This window comes from Macaca nemestrina, chromosome 7 (assembly GCF_043159975.1).
Source record: "Macaca nemestrina isolate mMacNem1 chromosome 7, mMacNem.hap1, whole genome shotgun sequence".
NCBI classification, from domain to species: Eukaryota; Metazoa; Chordata; class Mammalia; order Primates; family Cercopithecidae; genus Macaca; species Macaca nemestrina.
The window spans coordinates 26,493,337-26,518,506 of NC_092131.1; the positions used below are offsets into that span (position 1 = coordinate 26,493,337).

General features: G+C 40.5%; 1 protein-coding gene and 1 long non-coding RNA gene across 8 annotated transcripts in view; one reads left to right on the plus strand and one right to left on the minus strand.

Moving 5' to 3' along the window:
- LOC105467637 (stonin 2) overlaps positions 1–25,170 on the plus strand; it is a 175,927-nt gene that overhangs the window by 39,114 nt on the left and 111,643 nt on the right. For all 7 annotated transcript variants that reach the window (XM_011717330.3, XM_011717331.3, XM_071099776.1 and 4 more), the window contains 2 exons: positions 455–740; positions 2,860–3,144. In XM_011717330.3, the coding sequence (XP_011715632.2) occupies positions 653–740; positions 2,860–3,144 (373 nt within the window). In that variant the 5' untranslated portion in view covers positions 455–652. The remainder of the gene's footprint in view (positions 1–454; positions 741–2,859; positions 3,145–25,170) is intronic.
- The window catches only part of LOC139364226 (uncharacterized), a 32,944-nt gene continuing 20,851 nt past the window's right edge, over positions 13,078–25,170 (minus strand). The window contains exon 3 of the long non-coding RNA XR_011625674.1: positions 13,078–13,198. This is a non-coding gene — a long non-coding RNA (uncharacterized lncRNA). The remainder of the gene's footprint in view (positions 13,199–25,170) is intronic.

The following is a 25,170-nucleotide window of genomic DNA, read 5'->3' on the forward strand; positions in this document are numbered from 1 at the left end:
TCTGCCAAAGATTTAAATCAGACTTACAAAGAGTTACCTGCCTAAGGCAAGAGACTGGACTAATTTAATAGAAAAAGAACATGTTTTTATTTTGCCAGCTGGTAAAAGAAAGTGAAAGTGTTTTGAAAAGTTTTAATATTTGTTTTGCAATGATAGTATTATAGATGACAATATTTCTAAAATACAATAATTAGGGAAATTAGAGAATCTAATTGCTGAAATTTGTGTAATTATTTACAAGTGTGATATGAAGACTTACCTAGAAACCTTGATGCTAAAGACAGACATTTCAATATAAAAGTTGAGGGCATGACAGGAACAGAGTGAAGTAAGGCAAGTTGGAAACCACCCCAGGCCGCCTTGTGGGCAGCGCTAAAAGCCCTAGACCTATGTGGATTCAGTATAACGTGATGGTTATCCTTTTACATTTTTTGTTTGTTTGTTTGTTAAACAGGTTTCTGCCTGGCAGATAAACCAACGGCAAGAGGGGCTGATCTGTCTACATTCTGAGTACTGCCCTTGGCAAGACACCTAGAACAGACCCTGGACCCAAGTCCACCGTACTACCGTACCCCTACCCCAGCCCACCCCAGACAGTATTCTGGGGTTCACCTGAGGTCAGCAGTGTGAAGATGACCAGTGCCTTTTTAGCATGACGACTTTGGACCATGTGATTGCCACCCACCAGTCAGAATGGGTCTCCTTCAATGAAGAGCCACCCTTTCCTGCCCACTCGCAGGGTAAGGAGTGCCTTCATTTCCTAAAGCGAAGAGATTGTCAAACAACCATGTCTATCTGTTATGGCTTCTACTTGATTATTCTTTGGGTGGGATCTTAATATAGAAAAAAGAGTCAGTTTCTTACTTTCTTTCTTGAGATCTTAGAATCCTAAGTGGAAGAATTTACACACTGAAGAAGCGTCTTGGAACCTTAGGGCCCTAAAAAGAAGCTTGGAAACACCAAAAGTATTGGCTCTTTTCTCCCAAGAAACAAAAACCTAATATTTACCAAGTGCTTTACTTTCAGCCTTTTTAAAATGTAGTTGTTAAAAGTAGTTGTTAAAAATGACAGCTCTGGAACCGGAGTGCTTGGGTTCAAAGCCCTATTGCACCAGGAATGAATGATATACTTTTGGGTAGATTATTTATTTAACCTCTCCAAGCATAGTTTCATTATCTGTACAGTAGGAATAATCAGTACCTATCTCACAGGTTGTTGTGAGGCTTAAGTGAATTCATACATAAAAGTGCTTAGAGCAGTGCCTGGCATGTGGAAAGAGCTCAGTACGGTCATACTTGATCATAAGGAGGATGACTGTATTGACTTTAGAGAACTTGTGCTCAGGGATGAAGGTTAAGGTAGGATCCAGGAGATATTTGCAGAGACATGTCAGTTGATTCTGTTCTACTGCAGCTACCAGTGCCTACTGAAGTCATCCCACCTTCATTTATAACACCTAGGAAGTGTGAGTCAACAGGTCTGCTCTCCAATATGGTGGCCATGTGATTATTGAGCTCCTGAAATGTGACAGGTCTGAATTGGGATGTGCTGTAAGCATCAAATACCTACACTAAATTTCAAAGACCTAGTTTAAGAAAAAAATTAAATAGCTAATTAATTTTATATTTATTACATGTTGAAATTACAAATTTTCAACATATTGGGTTGAAAGGTATATTATTAAAATACTTTCTCCTGTTGTGGTTAATTTTTTTCATGTGGCTACTAGAAAATTTAAAATTACATATATAGCTCACATTTTATTTCTGTTTGACAGAGCTGTAGAGGCTTTGAGTACTTGCAGATGGACCAGTTGGCTAGTGATGGGAGAAAAGATTTTTATATTAATTATTTGATTAAAAAATTTCTAAAGAAAAATTGACTTCTTTTGTTGTACAGCTGATGAATTTCAGCATATGTATAGATTTGTATATCTACCACCATAATCAGGATATAGTTTTTTTTTTGTTGTTGTTGTTTTGAGACGGAGTTTCGCTCTTGTTGCCCAAGCTGGAGTCCAGTAGCGCAATCTTGGCTCACTGCAACCTCTGCCTCCCGGGTTCAAGTGACTCTCCTGCCTCAACTTCCCAAGTAGCTGGAATTACAGGCATGTGCCACCGCGCCCAGCTAATTTTGTATTTTTAGTAGAGATGGGGTTTTGCCATGTTGGTCAGGCTGGTCTCGAACCGCTGACCTCAGGTGATCCACTCACTTCGGCTTCCCAAAGTGTTGGGATTACAGGTTTGAGCCACCACACCTGGCCAGTTTTTTTAATTTTCAGAAAAAAAATTTGAAGTCTGTTAAATTTTCTAGGGCCAATCAAGTGATACAAGGCTACAGGAATAGCCTCTAGGTTACATTCAGCTGGTCATTAGTGCACACGGGTTTGCACCTGGTGTCCTGTGGCTGTGTATAGCGTAGACTGCAAAGAGTTTGAAATTTGAATTTGAATGTCTTCTGACAAAAGTGCTCCTGTTTAGCCACAGTCTCCACCAGTCCCTTTTGCCTTTCACTTGTCCCACTTGATGCAGGTATATTTCTTATTTGACTTCTGTAAGCACTTTCCTTTGTGACCCCCAAGCACTGGAGTAGATGCTGGGATAAGAATAGTGAAGAAGGCTGCTAGTCTCTGCCTGCCAGGGTACTGACTGGAGACATGCTGAGCTTACAGCATTTACACATGACTGGGGAAACAGTCGTTTCACATAGAGTCAGATGGGTGTGGCTGTTTCTTCTCCCCACTCACTGCAGTGGCGAGTCATGCTGGCACCCCATGGCCATCTTTAGTTTTTGCCTCCATAAGATGGCTCTGAAGAGCGGCCTTCCTCACATGATGGTGGCGTCTGGTATCTGTTTCAGGGGGCACGGAAGAGCACCTCCCAGGACTGTCATCTTCCCCAGACCAGTCTGAGAGCTCCTCTGGGGAGAACCATGTGGTGGATGGAGGCTCTCAAGACCATTCCCACTCGGAGCAGGATGACTCCTCTGAAAAGATGGGCCTCATCTCTGAAGCAGCTTCCCCACCTGGGAGCCCTGAGCAGCCCCCACCTGACCTGGCCTCGGCCATCAGCAGCTGGGTTCAGTTTGAAGACGACACGCCCTGGGCCAGCCCATCTCCACCTCATCAGGGAACAGCTGAGACAGGTGAGGGGGTAGGAAGGGCCTGGCTTGGTTATGTGCTCAGCAGGGATGCTTTTCAGTGAGAGGTCTGTAGGGCTGCCAGGATTCCATTTCACCTGCCCCCTGCCCCTGAAGCACCAGTTGCACAGGGGAGAGCAGACGGAGTTCTCATCTGGTTTAATTCTGTATCTTGTTTTTGTTGACATAAGCATACAAAAGAATTTATGTGTTCTAGGACATTTCTAGACCTTTACTCTTGTCCCTGGCTGTTGACTTGTCTTTAAAATAATGCATATATATTTTTCTGTTAGGGATTGGAATTATATTTACTCAGCCCCTAAATTGTAAGCACCTTACATATAGAGATGAATGTTTCTGCTGGGTGTGGTGGCTCACGCCTATAATTTCATCACTTTGAGAGGCCGAGATGGATGGCTCACTTGAGGTCAGGAGTTTGAGACCCACCTGGCTAACATGGAGAAACCCGGTCTCTACTAAAAGTACAAAAATTAGCTGGGCATGGTCACGCACTTCTGTAATCCCAGCTACTCAGGAGGCTGAGGCACGAGAATTGCTGAACCTGAGAGCAGAGGTTGCAGTGAGCTGAGATTGCACCACTGCACTCCAGCCTGGGTGACAGAGCGAGACTCTGTCTCCAAAAAATAAAAAAAGAGAAATGAATGTGTGTGAACGTGTGGACCACTGACCCACTGACCATGTCTAAGCATGTCACCAACAGGATTTGTTAAACATGGATATTCTCACACTTCAGAACTCTTGAATCCGAATCCTTATGGGTAGGGGTGGTTGTATATGAGAAATCTCTTATTTTGTGGCATTTCAATGGCCAAAAGCTGCACTGGGGAGCTTAGTAAAGCTGTAGAAGTTGTTAGTCCCCACCCTGGTGACCTAGCTACTTCTTTGTTGTGCACTGAAGTATGCCACAGGTGATTTGGATAAGCTTTGGGACTGTATTAGTTTTCTATTTGCTGCTGTAACAAGTCACCACAAGTGTAGTGGCTTAAACAACATGAGTTTATCATCTTATTATTCTGTATTTCAGAAGTCCGTCATGGGTGTCACTGGGCCAAAATCAAGGTGTTGGCAGGGCTGCGTTCCTTTGTGGAGGCTCTAGGGGAGAGTCTGTTTCCTGGCCCTTTCCAGCTTTCAGAGTCTGTCAACATTCCTTGGCATATGGCCCCTTCCTCTGTCTCTAAAGCCAGGAATGTGGCATCTCTCTGTGCCTTTCTTCTGAAGTCACATCTTTCCCTGACATCTGCCTCTATCTTCCATTCAGGACCTCTGTGGTTACATTGGGCTCACCAGGCATTAAGAACCTCTGTTAAAGGTTACACTGGACTCACCAGGATTATGTCCCCATCTCAAGGTCCTTAACATAATCACATCAGTAAAGTTCTTTTGCCATATAAAGTAACACATTCACAGGTTCTGGAAATCAAGATGTGGACATCTTGGGGTGGAATGGGAGGCATTATTCTCTCTACCACAGAGACCTACTAGCAAAAAGCAGGGTTGGTATATTTTTCTGTTGGTGTGTTAAATGTTTTGCTAGTGTCACTTTTAAGCCTGATTCCTTTGTTTTTCAATGTGTTTTCAATACCAGTAAAAATGATTTTAAGAAAATATAAAACAATTCTGTTACAAACATTTATATTTTTATGTAATAATTTGCACATTTATGTCTATTTTTTCATATTTAAGCATCAGATTTCCTTTTTTTTTTTTTTTTTTGAGAGGGAGTGTTGCTCTGTTGCCCAGGCTGCAGTGTAGTGGTACAATCTCAGCTCACTACAACCTCTGCCCGTGGGGTTCAAGTGATTCTCATGTCTCAGCCTCCCGAGTAGTTGGGATTACAAGCACCTACCACCACGCCCGGCTGATTTTTGTATTTTTAGTAGAGACAGGGTTTCGCCATGCTGGCCAGGCTGGTTTCGAACTCCTTGACCTCAGGTGATCCGCCTGCCTCGGCCTCCCAAAGTGCTGGGATTACAGGTGTGAGCCAGTGTGCCCAGCCTAAACATCAGATTTCTGCATGAATTGTCGTTGAGTCATGACTCTCAGTGCAGCACAGAAGAAGTGACAGGCCCAGACAGGCTTCCCTTCCTGAACACCTAACTCTGAGAAGGCCCTGGGCTAAGCGTTGATGCATGTAGGGAAAAGTTACCGAACACTGGGCAATGAATGAGCACAGAAGTGTGTTCCTTCTGCTTAATATGATACATTTACTGCATACTTATTGTCTCAGTTTCTGTGCTCAGTGCCTTAACTAGATCATCTCATGTACTCTTTACAACAATTGTATGAGGAAGGTATTTATATTAATCCATATTACTTATGGTGGAGGAGACTCAGCCAGACAGTGCTTTGGGAATTCAACCAAGGTTGTGTGCTAGGAAATGGCAGGAGAGCTTCCGCACCAGGCCAACCAGCCCCAAAGTCTTGGAGCAGCCTTCGGATGCCCTGTGCTCTCCTCTCGTTTGCCTCACTCTTCTGCTGCTACTGCTGCTCTAGTACTCTCTGCTCCCTCATTACCCAGGAGGCAGTGGGGGCAAGGAATGGAAGGTAAGTGATGGCTGGGGTGCTCTTTCTCCACTTTGCTGCCCTAAAATGGCCATGCCTTCAGGTCATGGATTATATTCATGGCATTCAGATTCTTTCACATCTTATCTTTAGCCTCAAAGATTTCCTGATTGCTCAAAACTATTTATATGATAGTCAATTTGCTCAATTGTTCACTGATTTTTCCAAAATTAATTTTGAGATTAGTTATAATTATGTTGCCCCCATCTGACTGAGGATTTTATCTTGTGACTGACAATGCTTTTGATATATTGTGAAAGCTTTACCCTTTAAGGCAGCAATTCACAATCTGGCCCATAGTCCTTGGGGTCTCCTAAGATCCTTTCAAGGGGTCTTTCAGGTTAAAATCATTTTCATTCTAATTCTAAGATGTTATTTGCCTTTTCACTGCTTTGACATTTGCATTGATGGTAAAAAAGTAACAGCAGATAAAACTGTTGGCCATTGTCTACTCATAGTAAAGCAAAATGTCTATTTCACCCAACAATATCCTTGATGAGGCAGTAAAAATTATGAATTTCTTAAAATTGTGATTCTTGAGTGTGTCTTTTTAGCATTCTCTGTGACAGATTGGGAAAAAATACGTGAAACACTTTTGCTCCATATCAAACCGTAATAATTGTCTTGAAAAAAAGGTATTTTTTTAATTTTTAAGAATTCAGTTTAAAAATTAAAGTTATTTTAAAATTATTAAAATCACGTAATGCAAAAATTTCTTAATGAACAAAATATCAGTATTTTAAAGACAAGATCCAACTAACACTTGCATGACTATGCCACACTTGGCCCACCCTTATCCTGGACCTGGTGTTGCAGGAATTTTCCTAAAGTTCAGTTAAAGGTGGGGTCCTTGTCCATCCCACGGCCATGAAAATTCAAGCTCGCAGATGGTTTGAAGGGTAAGTGAGGCGGGTTTTATTGGGTGAAAAGGAAAAAAGAGGGGAAACAGGGGCTCTGAGCAAGGCCAGAATTCATCTAGCGCGCCTCCAGCCCGCAGCTCAAATCCCAGGTTCCACACAGGAAGAGGAGGGGCCAGGCTCTTCCCCGCTGCAAGTGGCACAAACTGCTACGGCTCCACCCCAGTGCACAGGCCAGTTGGAGTTTTTCCGGGGACCTCCTCCCCGCTGGCTGTCTCACTGGTTCTAATAAAATTTCATTTACAGAAATAGTCAACCTGTGAGCCGTGGTTTGCTGCTTTGATTTTGATTTGATATTTTTAATATACTGCGTTAAAATGTTGTTTTCATTACTGAGTTTTTTGGCACCCCCTTAAATTTTACATCCGAGGCAAGTGTGTCACTTGCCTTAACCCAATCTCAGCCCTGCGTTGTCCTAAGAATTTAAGATTTATTAATATTACCAGAGAATAAATCAAGAAATGACAGTGTTCAAATGCATGAAAGCATAATTTTGAAAACTGCTCAAGTATGACTAATTCCATCTGTTCATATGTGTGAAAATTTAACTCAACCCTGTGGAGATGGAGTTCTCTACCTTAGGAGGGTCCTGTAGGATGGGTTCCCAGCAGACTTGATGCCCAGTCTGTAGGCAAGAAGCAGAAATAAACCATGTGTAGGGCCGGCCCCACCTCAAGAAGTGTTTCTAACCTAGAAACCCAAGGAGTGTAGGGGATGGTGCGCAGCATTAGAGTGGTAAAGAAAATGGTAATAAACCCAAGGGTCCAGTTCCAAATTTTCTGTCAATACCCAACTTGACCCATCAATGAACCTAAACTGAATGAGAAGCTGCAGGGTACATTCCTATTACCCAAAGTAGCCTCTCCCACATAAGCTAATTCCCTCTTGGGTTTCCTCCCATAGATTGTGTTTGACAATAAGGATAGAGTAATTGGCAGAGCTAAGGCCAATTACACAGGAGAGACTAGGCGTTAGCCCCTGCCTCCTGCCCCCACATAATGGATAATATAGACATTCCCCAAGTTACACAGTCATTCCATTCTGGAGGCTGTTGTGCAGCTCAGATTTTAATTTGAATCTAAAATGTTTGAGTACATGTGCTGTATACTGCAATAATACCACCTATGTAACTGCAGGCATTATGCAGAAATAACACAGATGTTTGCAGCAAGTAGAGACGTGTGAGACTTGCTGCAATCACTGCTGCCTGCTCTGTTGTTTTGGCAATACTAAGCTGAGTAATGGCTCCCAAAGACATCAGGTTGTCCTCCCTGGAACCTATAAATATGATGATGTTTGGGAAAATGGTCTTTGTAGATGAGATTAAGGATTTTGAGATGGGGAGATAATCCTGGATTATGTGTGGGCCTTAACTGCAATCACATGCATCCTTATGAGAGTGGCAGAGGGCGATTTTGCTTACACAGAAGAGAAGGCACTGTGGAGATGAAACAGAAAGAAATTTGAAAATGCTGATCTTAAAGATGTAGTGACGAAGCCACAGCCAAGGAATGCTGGCAGCCACCAGAAGCTGCAAGAGACAAGAAACAGATGCTTCCCTAAAGCCTCTGTGGGGAGTGCAGTTCTGCTGACATCTTGATTTTAGCACAGTGATTCTCATCCCAGACTCTGGCCTCTAGAACTATGAGAGAATAAATTACTGTTGTTTTAAGATACCAAGGTTGTGGTAATTTGTTACAGCAGCCATAGAAAACTAATGTACTAAGTCTCTAAAATCTTAAAATGGAACCCTTTGCATAAGGCTGAGAATGAGTCAGTCTGAATTAGGGGAGCATCTGTAATGATGGAGGACTTTTTTTTTTTTTTTTTTTTTTGAGATGGAGTCTTGCTCTGTTGCCCAGGCTCTGGAGTGCAGTGGCCCCATCTCGGCTCATGATGCAGTGTATTTTTTAAGGAGATGTGTGCATGTCACTGTGCTTGGTCCCTAAACCTTGCAGCTCCTTATAATTTACTCATTGAGTCACCAGATATTTACTAAGCACTTCCTCTGTCTGTATAGTTCTGCTAGGTGTGGATATTCAAAGACATAGCACAGCGCTCAGAATTGAGCAGAAATCCATTGGGCTTCTTTCTGGATCCTCTAGTAGGAAACCAGAGCCAACCTGTGCTCCTGCGATTACCATCTCTTGCGGTTGTCTTTCAACCACCACTTGTCTTTTTGTTTTTAAGTTTTTTTTTTTTTTTTTGAAATGGAGTCTCGCTTTGTCACTCCGGCTGGAGTCCAGTGGCATAATCTCGACTCACTGCAGCCTTCCTGGGTTCAAGTGATTCTCCTGCTTCAGCCCCCAAATAGCTGGGATTGCAGGCACGTGCCACCACATCTGGCTAATTTTTGTATTTTTAGTAGAGACGGGTTTCACTGTGTTGGCCAGGCTGGTCACGAACTCCTGACCTCAAATGATCTGCCCTCCTTGGCCTCCCAAAGTACTGGGATTACAGGCATGAGCCACCGTGGCTGGCCTACATTTTTCATTTCATACAGCTGAGAATTTGGAACTGGCTCTGAGGAAGCAAAGGAAGAAGTGGATGCTGGGAGAATTACTTGCCTGAGCAGTTCATTTTATGACAGGTGCCTCTATTGTCTCTTCCTGTGAAGGATAAAAATCAGAATTTAAAGCAACTTCCCTTGTTAGTTATCATTTACTTCTGGGGCTTCTCCAAAGCTCTTACTCAGTTTTATCCTGTTTTCTTCACTTGGAGAAAGTGGGCACTACTGACCTAGGATAAACTTTTGTCTAAATTGGCCACCTAGCTGTGGGCCAAGTAGTGCCCGTTTTGCCCACAGCTAGGTGACCAACTTAGACAAAATGGCCCTCTCGTGCTTTTTGTCTAATCTGACCACAGAGAAATGATTTGCCCATCAATTTCTCATTTATCTACTCTAAAATGCTCTTCTTAGTTTATTAACTTCCATCAGTCAGATGTTAGATCTATTTTGGGCTATAGCTTCACTCATGTAGACTGAGCAAACTCTTTTTAGCATGGATAACACAAGAATGAAATGGAATTAGGGCAAGAGAGATGTTTGGTGTGCTGTATTTAAATGCAAAAATTTGGAACCTTTGGTGAAGTTTGGAGTATGTAGGTGTGTCTCTGTGCATGCAAGAAAAAAAGTTCAGCCAGAAAAAAAAAAAAGGATCAGTGGAAACTAATTTTTGGCTTTAACCCTTTTCCCAATCACATCAGCATCACCGGAACAAGCTGACTCTTTCCTATATATAATATATAGTTGTAATGTTTAGCTTCTTCCCGTTTTACTCTTCATACTCCATTTACTTCTATTAAGAGCCCATACTTTCTGATCAGATGTCTTCATGTCGGGAGAGATGTAACAATGTTTATCTTGGTACCTGTCTCATGCAAACCCTCTGTGGATGTTGTTTTGTGAGAAGGTCGTAAGAGAAAAAGGTGGTGGGAGGAGAAGGAGGAGGAGAAGTGGAACTGATCAGTGCTGTTCCTAGTTTTAATTTCCAGAAGAAAAAGTGAAACCTTCCTTAGCCAGCTGTTTCGTACCTGAACATCCTGGCTTGCAGAGAGAAGTTGGGAAAGAGAGTAGCACACACACACACACAGAGGGAGTGGTGAGGTTATCCGGGATGTTCCTTTCCCATCCCCCAATTCCCTTTCTTCCTCTCTTTGAAGTTTTTCTGGCAGATGAAGAGTAAAAAACAAAAGAATACATCTTTTAAACTGTGCCACCTAAGAATAAAGCCAAGCGAGCATTGGACTTCCGCCTGGAATTGGAATGTACTATTTCCCTAATTAAAATGCCACAAGGCTGTAGGCACAGTGGAGTTAGGTACAAAGAAATTGTCACTAATGGTACATCTCTTACTTTTTATGGTATTTAAATGGCTAGAAGCTGCACTGGGAACCTTAGAGAAGCCAAGGAGTTGTTAGTCCTCACCCTAGTGACCTGGCTACTTACTTTATTGTGCATTGAAGCATACCAAGGTTGATTGGATAACCAGGAGCAACAGCTGGTAGGAAAAACGACTCCAGAAATGCTTAAATCATCAAGGCAACCACTTTGTCTTGGACTTTAATTAGGGCAGGATTTGAAGTGAATAAGTGCCATCATGGTTGGCCAGAGTAAAAAGGAGATATACAGTCTCCTTTAGAAACATATGATTAAAATTGGCCAGGTGTGGTGGCTTACACCTGTAATCCCAGCACTTTGGGAGGCCGAGGCAGGCGGATTACAAGGTCAGGAGTTCGAGACCAGCCTGGCCAACATGGTGAAACCCCGTCTCTACTAAAAATACAAAAATTATCAGGGTGTGCTGGCGGGCACCTGTAGTCCCAGCTACTTGGGAGGCTGAGGCAAGAGAAACTCTTGAACCCAGGAGGTGGAGGTTGCAGTGAGCCGAGATCGCGCCACTGCACTCCAGCCTGGATGACAGAGTGAGACTCCATCTCAAAAAAAAAGAAAAAAAATGAAAGAAAGAAAAATATGATTAAAATAAAATGATAGTGACAAAAGTCTTTTTTTTTTGAAGCAGAGTCTCCCTCTTGTCACCCAGACTGGAGTGCAGTGGTGCGATCTCAGCTCACTGCAACCTCCGCTTCTGGGTTCAAGCGATTCTCCTGCCTCAGCCTCCCGAGTTGCTGGGACTACAGGCATCCGCCACCACGCTCAGCTAATTTTTGTATTTTTAGTAGAGATGGGGTTTTACTCTGTTGGCCAGGCTGGTCTTGAACTCCTGACCTCAGGTAGGTGATCCAGCCACCTCAGCCTCCCAAAGTGCTGGGATTACAGGCGTCAGCCACCGCGCCCTGACTGACAAAAGCCTTTGTATAACCATATATATGGAAAGAGAGCATTAGTTCTTAGGACCTGAGTTTACTATGAATGAGGAAACATATAGAATCATTTCCTTTTGTCTCTTTTATGAAAATTGTGTTCAACATTAAAACCCTTGAAATTTGGTGGAGGCCAAATGAGGGATTCATACCTCTTTGACTTCGTAAGACCCCTTTGGGTCGGGCCATGTTGATAAATGATCTCTTTAGAAGATTTTTATTGGAACCTTTAAGGTCAAATATGTAAATTAGCCACAAGAACACTGTTCATATATCCAGTTTGAGGTTGCCATATGATTTAAGGTTGTATGGTGAAAAATGTCAAGAAATTTAACTGAAAACTCATTTATTGAACTCTGAACCAGATGCATAAGATATTCTACAAAACCGTGAGCAGAACCAGAGTGTTAAAAAAAAAAAAAAAAACACACAAAAAAAACCTTCTGGTGAATGTATTTAAATCAAAATGAAATTTTGTATAGTTCTCTAAAGAAATTTTTTTTGAAAATGAACCTAAACCCATCTCATGTCTTATTCACGTTGGGTCCTTTAGCCAATAGTGTTCCTGACTTTCTCTAGCTACAAAAAGTTTGACTAACATATAAGGCTTCCTCTGGCTTTAAAATTCCATCAGGTACCAGGAAGAATATAGCAGTCAGCTCATCTACCATCTAAAATCTTTATACTGTTCTCTCAAAGCCAAGGCTGATTTTAAGTATGTGCATTTTACAAGTGTGGGTGTGTTTAGAACATGTCTGCAAATGCCTGCAGATAAATGGACTAAAAGAGCAAAGTTCATCCTTAAAATTAAAAAAAAAAAAAAAAAATTAAGGCACTATTGTCAGCATGAAGCTTCCTGTTCACTCATACGCTGACCTTCCTCCAGGGACATGGTAATTTATCTGCAAGGCCAGAGCTGAATTGGACCCATTATGCAGATACTGCAGGATGTGCATAATTACAAACAACAACAAAAAAACCCTTTCATTTCCGGAACATTTGTCCCATAGCCCAGGCAAACACTAGTATTCCCTTATGCTTGAAATGTCTTCCCTAAAAGCTTGGGCTAAGGCCTTCCCATTGTGTCTGGGGAAACTAATTATCTGGGACCAGAGAAAGAGCCACTTGTTTGGGGGAGGATCAGAGATGACGTCAGCCATTTAAGAGGGAGGCAGGGGTGACAGCTGAGAGGCTTCATCCTGAAGAAGACTAGCCCAGCCGTTAATTTCTATTATGTTGTTCATTCTGGCTAATGGGGGTGGTGAGTGGTGGGTGGGGGTGGAATAAGATATCCCAACCCTTTTGGTGAATATGTGGACAAGGCCCACTGCATTTTGCATGCATATGTAATTCCCCCTGCAACAGAAGAGGCTTTATTTTTTTTTTAATACCTTCAGTTCTTCGGTGCTTCTAAATGTAGTTAATGACCTTTGTGCAGTCCGTCTCAGAGGACGCTGTACCCAGGAATAAATTTCAGCAGAGCCTTTCCTTCTCAGGGCTGATACTGTCTCTGATCCTCTCCCCTGGGCTCCGTCTGCTGTAATTGCACTGTCTCTCTCGCCGTTCCAGGCCGGTTCACTGCTGTCCAGGCTGTTCTCTGTGCCCTGAGAGCTTTTCCTCCACATTTTCACTCCAAACTCTGCTCAAGCATCGCCTCTGCAGGGCGGGCCAGAACCCTCCGCTTCCACTCTCTAGCTTTTTTCTGCTTCAAATGTCTTCACAGCTCATGCCTCTACCTGCAATTGGGTCAAATATGCATTAGTTTACTTGTTTATTATCTCCCTTCTCCATAAAGGGAAGGTCTTTGTCTATCTACTTTATTCTTTATTCCAGAATATGGTTTGAGGAACTTAGTCGGTGCCCACCCAGGATTTGCTGGACTAGTGAAAGGAGAGAGAAAAGATGGACATGAACTCTCCTGCAGAACGACTAAGTGACTGACTCCCATTTGTGGGGCTAATGAGCTGTTAGGTCGAACTTGAAGGATGGCGCCCTTGGTGAAGTCAGCGTGTTGTTTTTTAAACAAGATAGACAAGGAAACTGGCCTCTCACCCATCCTGTCCCCTTCTTTTCAGCTATTGTCATCGGGTTATGATTTCCCATTGTTCCACACACATACGTACGTGCATACATGGGTGTATACACACCATGGACATATACATACACAAATACACCTATATTTTTTTTCCTGGGGGCTGTTTTAAAAGGCACACTTAAAAGCAATAGTTCTGTTGTATTTAAAAGTGTCATCATGCCACGGAGGATGGTGAAGTGCTCTCAGAGATAACTCTTTCCAGTATCTAAAAGGAAACAAAATATTTTATTAAAACTCCAATATTCTCCTCTTCCAGAGAATGTGCAGGCTCACCCAGAGAGGCCATGTGGCCTAGCTCACCCTTGGTGTGGGATACAAAACACAATAAACTACCCAAGCATGCATGAATTAACTAGTTCATTCATGCAGAAAAAAATGTAGGTGCTGGGAATACAATTATGGGAGAGCTGGACACAGTCCCTGCTCTCCCCACGTTGAAGTTGCCTAACAGTTGGGCAGTCTGTTACTAATGGAGCTTTTGGGGAGTGAACAAGAGCTCCTCTGAGCTAGTCCTGGGAGCAGTGGCTGCTTCTTATTGCCAACTACGAAAAAGCAGAGGAGCCACAGATAAAGAATGGAGTTAGATCCATTTTCTTCGCACGGATGGGCACATTGACAGCATCAAAAAAATCCTATAAGTTAGTGATTAGACATCAAAATATAAAGGACATGACATCAAAATATATGTATTTAAAATTTTAATCTACCCAGGATCCCGAAGGACAAGAAGAAAGAAAAATATTGTATTAGCCAACAACGTGTAGATTTATTATTCACATAATCCATGTTATTTTGACCTCCCACTCTAGGCTCACGTTCAAGTCATGTTCAGCACTGTGGATACAGCCACATACTCCTGCCCCATGGAGCCCACATTCTGCGGGGCGACAGGGGATTCACACCAGAAGCACACTAAAGAAGTAAATATAAAGTAAGTGTGTTAGGGGCTGGGCGCGATGGCTCACGCTTGTAATCCCAGCACTTTGGGAGGCTGAGGTGGACAGATCACTTGAGGTCAGGAGTTTGAGACCAGCCTGGCCAACATAGTGAAACCCCCTCTCTACTAAAAATACAAAAATTAGCCAGGCGCCTGTAATGCCAGCTACTCGAGAGGCTGAGGCAGGAGAATTGCTTGAACCAGGGAAGCAGAGGTTGCAGTGAGCAGAGATTGTGCCACTGCACTCCAGCCTAGGCAACAGAGCGAGACTCTGTCTCCAAATAAATAAATAAGTAAAAATAATACAATAAGTGTGTTAGGTAATAAAGTGGGAAGGAGAGAAAAATGAGGCAAAAGAAGGGACTATGATGAGGAGGATGTGAAATTTTCCTTAAGGCCAGAGAGTGACTGAGGGGCATATGTGAGTGAAGACCTGGGGGACATGGGGCAGCAAGCCTTGCAGAAAGTGGGGAGGAGCCTTCCATGTGGAAGGAACAGCAAGTGAATAGCCCTTGAGGGGCAGCTGTGTTCTTGGTGTGTGACCTGAGTGGAGTGAATGTGGGGAGAAGAGAAGGAGGTGAGGAGGAAAGGTTACAGAGACTCAGACACACAGGTCCTTGGCAGACATGGTGAGGACCTTGATTTTTATTATGGGTGAGATGGAAAGCTAACGGAGGGTTTTGAACAGAGGTGTGGCCTGATCCAACTTGAGTTTCAACAGTAGTTCTGTTAAAACTGTGTGGCAGCTCTGGTGTAGCGGTTGAGGGTGGTGTAGCTGAGAATAGACTGGGAGGAGAGGACAGAGGTGGAGGCAAGGAGACAGGGTAGGAGGCCACTGTATCCATCCAGGCAAGAGAGGGTTGTGGCTTGCAGCAGGGGGGTAGCTTGGAGAAGGCAGGAAGTGATTGGATTCCAGATGTATTTTGAAGGTAGGACTAACAAAAATTGTGATGGAGCAACTATGAGAAGAATCAAGGATGACTTGATGGTTTTGTTCTGAGCAGCTGAAAGGATGCAGGGGCTGCTTTGGAGGGAATAATAGGAGCTTAGTTTTCAACATGTAAAGTTAGAGACCCAAATGGAGATGTCAAGTTGATTTGGACAAAAGAATATGTTTGAGAATAATAACCATCACCACCTAACCCATGTTGAGTACTCTTATTGTGCCAAGCGGATTTGCAAGTGCTTCATCAGTATTAACCTAATCCCCTTATGAGGTTTATATTCTCTTCAGCTGCATTTTACGGGTGAGAAAAACGAGGAACAAATGAATTTGAGTAGCTTGTTCCAGGTTACAGGGCTGGATCTGGTATGCAAACCAGGCAGTCTGGATCCAGGGTCCCTGGTCTTAACCTCATAGGAAAGGAGGAGAGGCAGATATTGATCTTTCCTTCACTTTATTCCTTCAAGCTAGATGGATGTGGCTTGAAGTGTCATGATGGCAGCATCCTGTTTTTACCTGGCCCGGACATCAAAGGTCTGGCCCCTGGGAGCATAGTCAGCTCCAGGCCCAGTACTTTCTCTCTTTCAGCTAAGCTTGTGGCCTGAGGACATTCAATTAAGAACCTGAATAAAATAACTCATCCGAGATTTCTAAGCCGAAAAATAAACAAAGCGTATTAGAACGAATGAGAACAGTTTGTGAGAGGCAGGAGCTTTGCCTCTCCCAGATGCACTGTTCCGAGTTTGTGTTTCAAGAGAAACGTTGGCGTTTTATCTCACAAATGTAAGGAGCCGATATGCAAATACCATTAAGTGAAATAGCTTTCTTACAGAGTAATCTGTCTTTTTTTGATATGTGGTTTTAATAAGTTTTATTACCTATTGAATAAATACAAAACAACATTTTAAAATGTGTATTAAATTATAAAGAACAGCAGTACAACCCATCACCCAGTTTAATAAATGGAATATTGTCATCGCCAGAGGCCCTGCGTGTTTCCCTACTGATCACAGCCTCCTCCCTCTTCACATCCCCTTCCCTCCCCTCTGTATCACCACCTTCTGAGTTTCATGATAATAACTACATTACTTTTCTTGACAGTTTTACTACCTACACATGCATCAAGAATGTTATAATTTAGCCTGGTTTTGAACTTTATATATATGGAATAATACTGCATTACTCCGTGGCTTACTCCTTTGATACATTATTTGTGGGAATTGTCCATGTCAAAAACTAAAAGAACTTGTAGCTATGGTTCTTTTAGTTTTTATTACTCTGTATTCCATTATAGTAATATACTACAATCCATTTATCCATTCTGTTTTTGATGGACATTTGGATTCTTTTCTTTCTTTCTTTCTTTTTTTTTTTTGGAGATGGAGTCTTGCTCTGTCGCCCTGGCTGACGTTGCAATGGCGCGATCTCGGCTCACTGCAACGTCCGCCTCCCAGGTTCAAGCGATTCTCCTGCCTCAGCCTCCTCAGTAGCTGGGATTACAGGTGCCTGCCACCACACCCAGCTAATCTGTTGTGTTTTTAGTAGAGATGGGGTTTCACTGTGTTGGCCAGGCTGGCCACAAACTCCAGACCTCGTAATCCACCCGCCTTGGCTTCCCAAAGTGCTGGGATTACAGGCATGAGCCACCATGCCTGGCTCATTTGGGTTGTTTCTAAGATGATAATGCACTTCCATGAGCATTATTTTTGTCTTTCTATGAACATTTTTAACCTGTATCCTGGTGAACATGTGCAGGTGGTTCTCTTGCATAAAAAAATAGGATGGGAATTGCTGTTCTGTAGGATGTGTTCATATTCAGCTTAATCAGGTAACACCGAGCCATTTGCTAAAGTGGTTTCTAGTTATCCTACCGGCTGTACATGAAAGGCACTGTGGCTCCTCTTCCTCAGCTGCACTTAGGATTGTTACATTTTTCTATTTTTGTCATCAGGGAGGTGGAGAAAGAAAGGGGGAAGGGTAATAGGATCTTAGTATCTCATGTGGTTTTAATTTGCATTTCCTAGATTACTAACAAGGTTGAGCATCCTTTTTTTTTTTTTTTTGAGACGAAGTCTCGCTCTGTCACCCAGGCTGGAGTGCAGTGGCGCCATCTCGGCTCACTGCAAACTTCGCCTCTTGGGTTCACGCCATTCTCCTGCCTCAGACTCCCGAGTAGCTGGGACTACAGGCGCCCTCCACCACGCCTGTCTAATTTTTTGTATTTTCAGTAGAGACGGGGTTTCACCATGTTAGCCAGGATGGTCTCGATCTCCTGACCTTGTGATCCACCTGCCTCGGCCTCCCAAAGTGCAGGAATTACAGGCGTGAGCCACCGCGCCTGGCCTTGAGCATCCTTTTTTGGTGCCATTTGGATTTTTCTTTCATGAAATCCCTGTTCAGCTATATTCCTGTTGGTGTCTCTGCCTTTTTCTTGTTGATTTCTAGGAGTTCCTGGTGCATTCAATGTGTAGCAGATATTATCTCCTATCCTGTGAATGGTCTTTTCATTCTCCTTATGTCTTTTGGCAAAAATAAGTTATTTATTTTAATGACATAATTTTTTTCAATGTTTGTTTTATTATTAGTGCTTTCTGTGTTTTGGTAAAGAAAATATTTCTCTACTCCAAAGTCATGAATGCATTTGGCTATATTGTCTTCTAAAATGTTTCTTATATAGCCTTCACACGTTGACATTCAATATAGCTAGAATTGGTTTTTCTGTACAGTTTGAAGTACAGGTCTGGCTTCACTTTTTCATGTAGATATCCAGTTTTTCCAATACTGTTTTGTTTTTGTGTTTATTTTAATGTAAATACTTATAAATATATTACTCAAAACTCAGCTTCATTCATATCTAAATAGTATGATTCTGCTTGTTAATATAGGTGAAAGCCCTGCTATAATTTTTTTTCTTTCCAACATTTATTTTAGATTTAGGGGGTACATGTGCAGGTTTGTTACCTGAGTAAATTGCCTGTTGTGGGGGTTTGGTCTGAAGATAATTTTGTCACCCAGGTAATCAACATAATGCCCAATAGGTAGTTTTTCAATCCTCACTCTCCTTCCACCCTCCACCCTCAAGTGGGCCCCAGGGTCTGTTGTTTTCTTCTTTATTTCCATGTGTACTCAGTGTTTAGCTCCCCTTTAGAAGTGAGAACATATGGTATTTGGTTTTCTTTCTTGGGTTAATTTGTTTAGGATGATAACCTCCAGCTCCATCCATGTTGCTGCGAAGGACATGAGCTCATTTTTTTTTATGGCTGTGTAGTATTCCATCGTGTATATGTTGCACATTTTCTTTATCCAGTCCACCGTTGATGAGCATCTGGGTTGATTCTGCATCTTTGGTATTGTGAATAGTGCTGCAAGGAACATAGGCGTGTGTGTGTCATTTTTCCTTTGTGTATGTACACAGTAATGGAATTGCTAGGTCAAATGGTAATTCTGTTTTAAGTTCTTTGAGAAATCTTCAGACTGCTTTCCACAGTGGCTGAATTAATTTACATTCCCACCAGCAGTGTGTAAGCCTTCTCTTTTTTCTGCAACCTCAGCAGCATCTGTTATTTTTTGACTTTTTGATAATAGCCATTCTCACTGGGATGAGATGGTATCTCATTGTGGTTTTGATTTGCGTTCCTGTAATGATTGGTGATATTGAGCATTTTTTCATATGCTTGTTTGCTGTATGTTTATCTTCTTTTGAGAAGTGTCTGTTCATGGCCTTTGCCCATTTTAATGGGGTTGTTTTTTGCTTGTTCATTTATGTTTCTTATAGATTCTTGATATTAGACCTTTGTCAGATGCATAGTTTGCAAATATTTTTCTCATTTTGTAGCTTGTCTATTTACTCCATTGATAGTTTATTTTGTTGTGCGGAAGCTCTTTAGTTTAATTAGGTCCCACTTGTCAATTTTTGTTTTTCCTGCATTGCTTTTGGAATCTTTGTCGTGAAGTTTTTGCTAGGGCCAATGTCCAGAATGGTATTCCCTATGTTTTCTTCTAGGGTTTTTATAATTTTATGTTTTACATTTAAGCCTTTAATCCATCTTGAGTTATTTTTTATATATGGTGAGAGGTAGGAGTCCACTTTCAATCTTCTGCAAATGGCTAGCCAGTTTTTTCAGCACCATTTATTGAATAGAAAGTCCTTTCCCCATTGCTTGTTATTGTTGGCTTTGTAGAAGATCAGATGGTTGTAGGTGTGCAGCTTTATTCTGGGTTCTCTAACCTGTTTCATTCGTCTATGTATCTGTTTTTATACCCTACCATGCAGTTTTAATTATTGTAGCCTTGTGATGTAGTTTGAAAAGGGTAGTGTGATGTCTCTAGCTGTGTTCTTTTTGCTTAGGATTGTTTTGCCATACTAGAATTTTAATTGACATTGAAGTAAATGTATAAACCAGTTTGGGGAGAATTAACATCTTTACAATGTTAAATCTTTCAATCTCTAAATATTTATCTATTTATCTGTATCTCCATATGTATATATTATCTCCACATATATATCTCTCCATTTATTTAATCTTCTTTATGGTCTGTTAATAAACTTTAGAAATGCCTCCTCTAAGGCCTTAGCACATTTTTTCTTAGGTTTGATACTATATATGCTTCATACTTTTTGTTGCTGTTATAAATGCTGTCTTGTTTTAAATTTCATTTTCTAAATATTTCTTGCTGGCTTACAGAAACACAGTTCATTTTTATATGTTGATTTTTTAATTAACAGGCATACCTTGCTAACATTATTAATTTGCTAACTTATTGGTAAAGTCTTTTGGTTATTTTACGTATACAGAAATATCATCTGCAAATAATGACAGTTTTGTTTCTTTCACTTCTTTTCACTTCCTGCCTTACTGTGCAGGATCTGATCATAAATATGATGTTGAACAGAAGTGAGGGTAATGAACATCACTATCTTGATCGGAATCTCCAAGGGTTAATTAGCTTTATGTGATGTTCTCTGTGGGGTTTGGGGGGTATTTCTGTTAGGTTTAGGGAGTTCTTCTGTTTGTAATTTGCTAAAAATTACTACCATGAATAAAGACTAAAATTTATTTAGTGCTTTTTCTATATCGTGATGGTAAGATTTTTCTCTTTTAATACGTTATTGCAGTGAATTACATTAGTTGATTTTCTATTATTAACCCATGTATTCTCAACAGGGTGATATTATCCCCAAGGGGGCTAAAAATGGTTCTTGAGTAGGGCAAATAAATTGTAATTTTTGTTGTATACAGAATACCTATAATATATATATACAGTACAAAAGTAAACATAAAATATATATGTAGCATTAAAATTTCAAAAACTTACTTTGCAAAAACTTGGTGAAAAGGATGAAAAGACAGGCTATAGACTAGGAAAAAATATTTGTAAACCACAGCCAACAAAGGACTAGTATCAGGCCAGGCACAGTGGCTCATGCCTGTAATCCCAGTACTTTGGGAGGCCAAGGCAGGTGGATCACTTGAGCCCAGGAGTTGGAGACCAGCCTGGGCAACATAGTGGAACCCTATTTCTATGAAAATACGAAAAATTAACTAGGCATAGTGGTACACACCTGTAGTTCCAGCTACTCTGGAGGCTGAGGTGGGTAGGTCGCTTGAACCTGGGAAGTGGAGGTTACAGTGAACTGAGATGGCATCACTCCACTCCAGTCTGGACAACGGAGTGAAACTGTCTCAGAATAAAAACAAAAGGACTAGTATCTAGAATATATAGAAAAATCTCAAAACCCAACCAACAGTAAAAAGTTCCCATTAAAAAAATGGGCTAGGCCGGGTGTGGTGGCTCAGGCCTGTAATCCCAGCACTTTGGGAGGCCAAGGTAGGCAGTCACCTGAGGTCAGGAGTTCAAGACCAGCCTGAACAACATGGTGAAACCCCGTCTCTCCTAAAAATAGAGAATTAGCCGGGCGTGGTGGCATGTGCTTGTAATCCCAGCTACTTGGGAGGCTGAGGCAGGAGAATTGCTTGAAACCAGGAGGTGGAGATTGCGGTGAGCCGAGATCATGCCATTGTGCTCCAGCCTGGGCAATAACAGCGGAACTCCATCTTCCAAAAAAAAGAAAAAAGTGAGCTAAAGAAATAAACATATGTTTCACCAAAGAGAATATATCAAGATAGTAAGTAATCATATGAAAAAATATTCAATATTATTATCCATTAGGGAAATACAAATTAAAATGATCTTTCACTGCACATCTATTAGAATAACTGAAATAAAAAGTAATGGTAAGACTAAATGCTAGTGAGGATGCCAAGAGATTGGATCATTCTTGCATTGCTGGTGGGAATATAAAATGGTACAACCACTTTGGAAAACAGTTTGGCGGTTTCTTATAAAACAAAACATGCAATTGCCATATGACCCAGCAATTGCACTCTTGGACTTCATCTCAGAGAAATGGAAACTTATGTTCATATAAAAACCTGTACACAAATGTTTATAGCAGCTTTATTTATAGTAGCTAAGAACCAGAAGGAGCCTAGATGTCCTTTGATGGGGAAAGAAGGAAACTAACTGTGGTGTATGCATACCATGGAATACTACTCAGCAATAAAAAGGAATGAACTCCTGGTACATGCAACAACTCAGATGAAGCTCAAAGGCATTATGCTGAGTAATAAAAGCCAGTCCTAAAAAGTTGCATAATGCATGATTCCATTTATATTGCATTCTTGAAGTGACAAAATTATAGAAATGAAAAACAGATTAGTGGTTGTCAAAGGTTAGGAACAGAGCATGGAGATGGAGGCAAGCTAGGAGGGAAATAGGCATGCTTATAAAAGTGCAGCATGAAAGATCCTTGCAGTGATGGAACTGTTCTATATCTTGACTGGTGGATACATGAATCTACACATTGATAACATTGCATAGAACTAGATACACACACACACGAGTACATGTAAAACTGGGAAAATCTGAATAAGATTGGTGAATTGTATTAATGTCAATTTTCTGATTGTAATGTATTAGAGGAGGAGAGTTCAAGAGAGAGTGATTAGGGAAAAAAATGTACAAAAAGGTTTCTTAGGGGGACGATAATGAAAAAAAGGTTGAGAAACACTGTGTTAAACCAACCTTGTATAAATTGGGTAACTCAGTTTAGTCATTATGTAATTCTCCTTTTCATAAATCACTAGATTCTCTTTGATAATTTGTTTGGGATTCTTTTATCTGTGTCCATGATTGAGATTATTCTGTATTTCTCCTTTTAGAGACTGTACATATAAATTGGGTATTTATTGTCAGGTTTTGGTGTCTAACCTTGCAAATGCTAACCTTATAAATTTAATGAGTAGATGAGCGGCCTTTCTTCTTGTATACTCTGGAGTAGTTAGTGGAAGATTAAAAGAATTTTTTCTGGTGAGAAGGTTTTAAGTCTTGGTTCACTTAATTACAAGGTTACTGGACAAGTCAGGTTTTTAACTTTCTTCTTGAATCAGTTTTGAAAAGTTATGTTTTACTAGGACTTCTATAGTTTTATCTGTGTTTGTGTACTGGTATAAAGACAATTATTATTTCCCTTCATTGCCTTGTAAATATAGTATTTGTAATTGTGTACCCTTTTCATTCCTACTGTTATTTGTGCTCTTTTTAATTCTATTTGTCTTCTCTAAGAACATTTTATCTGTGTGTTTTAAAAATTTTTAATAATTTATGCTTTTGTATTTTTTCCTTTTTCTAACATTCTTTGATTTATTTTGTTCTACTTTTGTATCTTAATAAGTTGGGAGCTTATTGTATTAAGTTTCAGTTGTCTTCTAATATAAGCTGACTATATTGCTTACATATATTCTTAAAATTTTCACATATAGTATTTTCATTATTGCTTGACTCAAAATATTTCCTAATATTTATTAAGATTTCTTCTTTGACCAGTGAATTATTTAGAAGTCTGTTTCTTAATTTTTAAATTTTCCAGTTTTTTAAAATCTAGATACTAGTTAACCAGACAACTAGTTAGATAACTAGATACTTAATTTTATTGTGACCAGTATTTGTGGTCTGTATACCAATTTTTTGAAATTTGTTACAGCTTGCCTCATGTCAAGTGATAGCATGTTATCACTTGTCATAAAAATTCTTGGTGTTATTATAAAAAATATGCATTCTTCACCAGTTGAGTGTAATGTTCTATGATCATTAGATTAGATCAGCGTGTTCATTTTGTTGTTTAAAGTTTCATTTGCTTGCTAATATTTTTGCTTGCTTGACATGTCAGTAACTGAGAGGTGTATTTTAACATCTTCCATTATGATGATGGACATTTCTTACTTTCTTACAGTTCTGTCAATTTTTGCATTAATAATTTTGAGGCTATGTTAATAAATATATCCAAGTTTAGAATTATTATATTTCTGATGGATTGTGCTTTTTGTTATTTTGTTGCAAAGTCCATCCATAATCTATAACTCTATGAGCTTTTTTTCATTAACATTTTGTCTTATATGGCTTTCCCATCCCTTTACTTTCCATCATTGATAATCATTTATGTTTTAGATATATTTTTTGTACATACCATGTTAAATTTCATTTGTTGATTCAACCTGACAGTCTTTTTTCTTTTATCTGGAATGTTTAGTCCATTTATGTTTATTTTTAAGTACTGATATAGTTTTAATTCTAACATCTTACATTCCATTTATTTCACCTTTCTTTCCTACTTTAGGGGTATTTATAGTTTTTGTTTGTCTAAATTGTCTTTATTTTTTCCCTTGTTCTGTGAAGATATTTCACTGGGTATGTAATTCTAACTTCATAGTTATTTTTCTGTCTATACACTGAAGTGCACATTGGCTTCTCCTGCTATGGAAAGAGGTGGTAGTCAGTCTAAACATTCTTCTTTCGAAGGTAATGTATATTTTCTCTTTGATGGCTGTTAAGATCTTCTCTTTGTTTTTGGTCTTATGTAGTTTTGGTGTCTATTTGTAGATTTATTTTTAGTCACCTTGCTTGAGATGCCTTGGAATTTCTAATCTGACAAGTAAAATCTTTCATAAATTCTGGGGAATTTGCAACCAGTATTTTTTTCAAATATTGCCCCTCTACCATTTTCTTTCTCCTCTCCTTAGGAACTCAGATTAGGTATCTATGAGACTGTCTCACACTGCCCTCCATGTGTCTCAATCTCTCTTTGATATTCTCATCTTTTTGTCTATGTTATCCATTCAATTTTGTATTTACAGTAGTATACTTTTTTTTCTCTGGAAGTTTATTTAGTTCTTTTTCAATTCTACAAGCTCCTTTTTCATATTTTTAATTTCTTTTCTTATTTCCTTAAACAGATTAAACATAATGGTGCTTTTTGCTCAACAATTCTAGTGTCTGAAAATTCTTCGCAGATCTCTTTCTGCCTTTTCACCCCACCCACTCACACGCTTTGCTGGTTCTTGTTCATGGTAACTTGATTTCTTATGCATTTTGTGATTTATTTATTTATTATGTGCACATCAACTTTGGAACATTCTGTCTGAGGAGGCTGGTTTGAAGGTATCTTCCTTCCAGAAAGGATTACTGGCCGGGCGTGGTGGCTCATTCCTGTAATCCTAACACTTTGGGAGGCAGAGGTGGGCGGATGGATCACTTGAGGTCAGGAATTAGAGACCAGCCTGGCCAACATGGTGAAACCTGTCTCTACTAAAAATACAAAAAAAATTTGCCAGGGATGGTGGCAGGAGCCTGCAGTCCCAGCTACTTGGGAGGCTAAGGCATGAGAATCACCTGA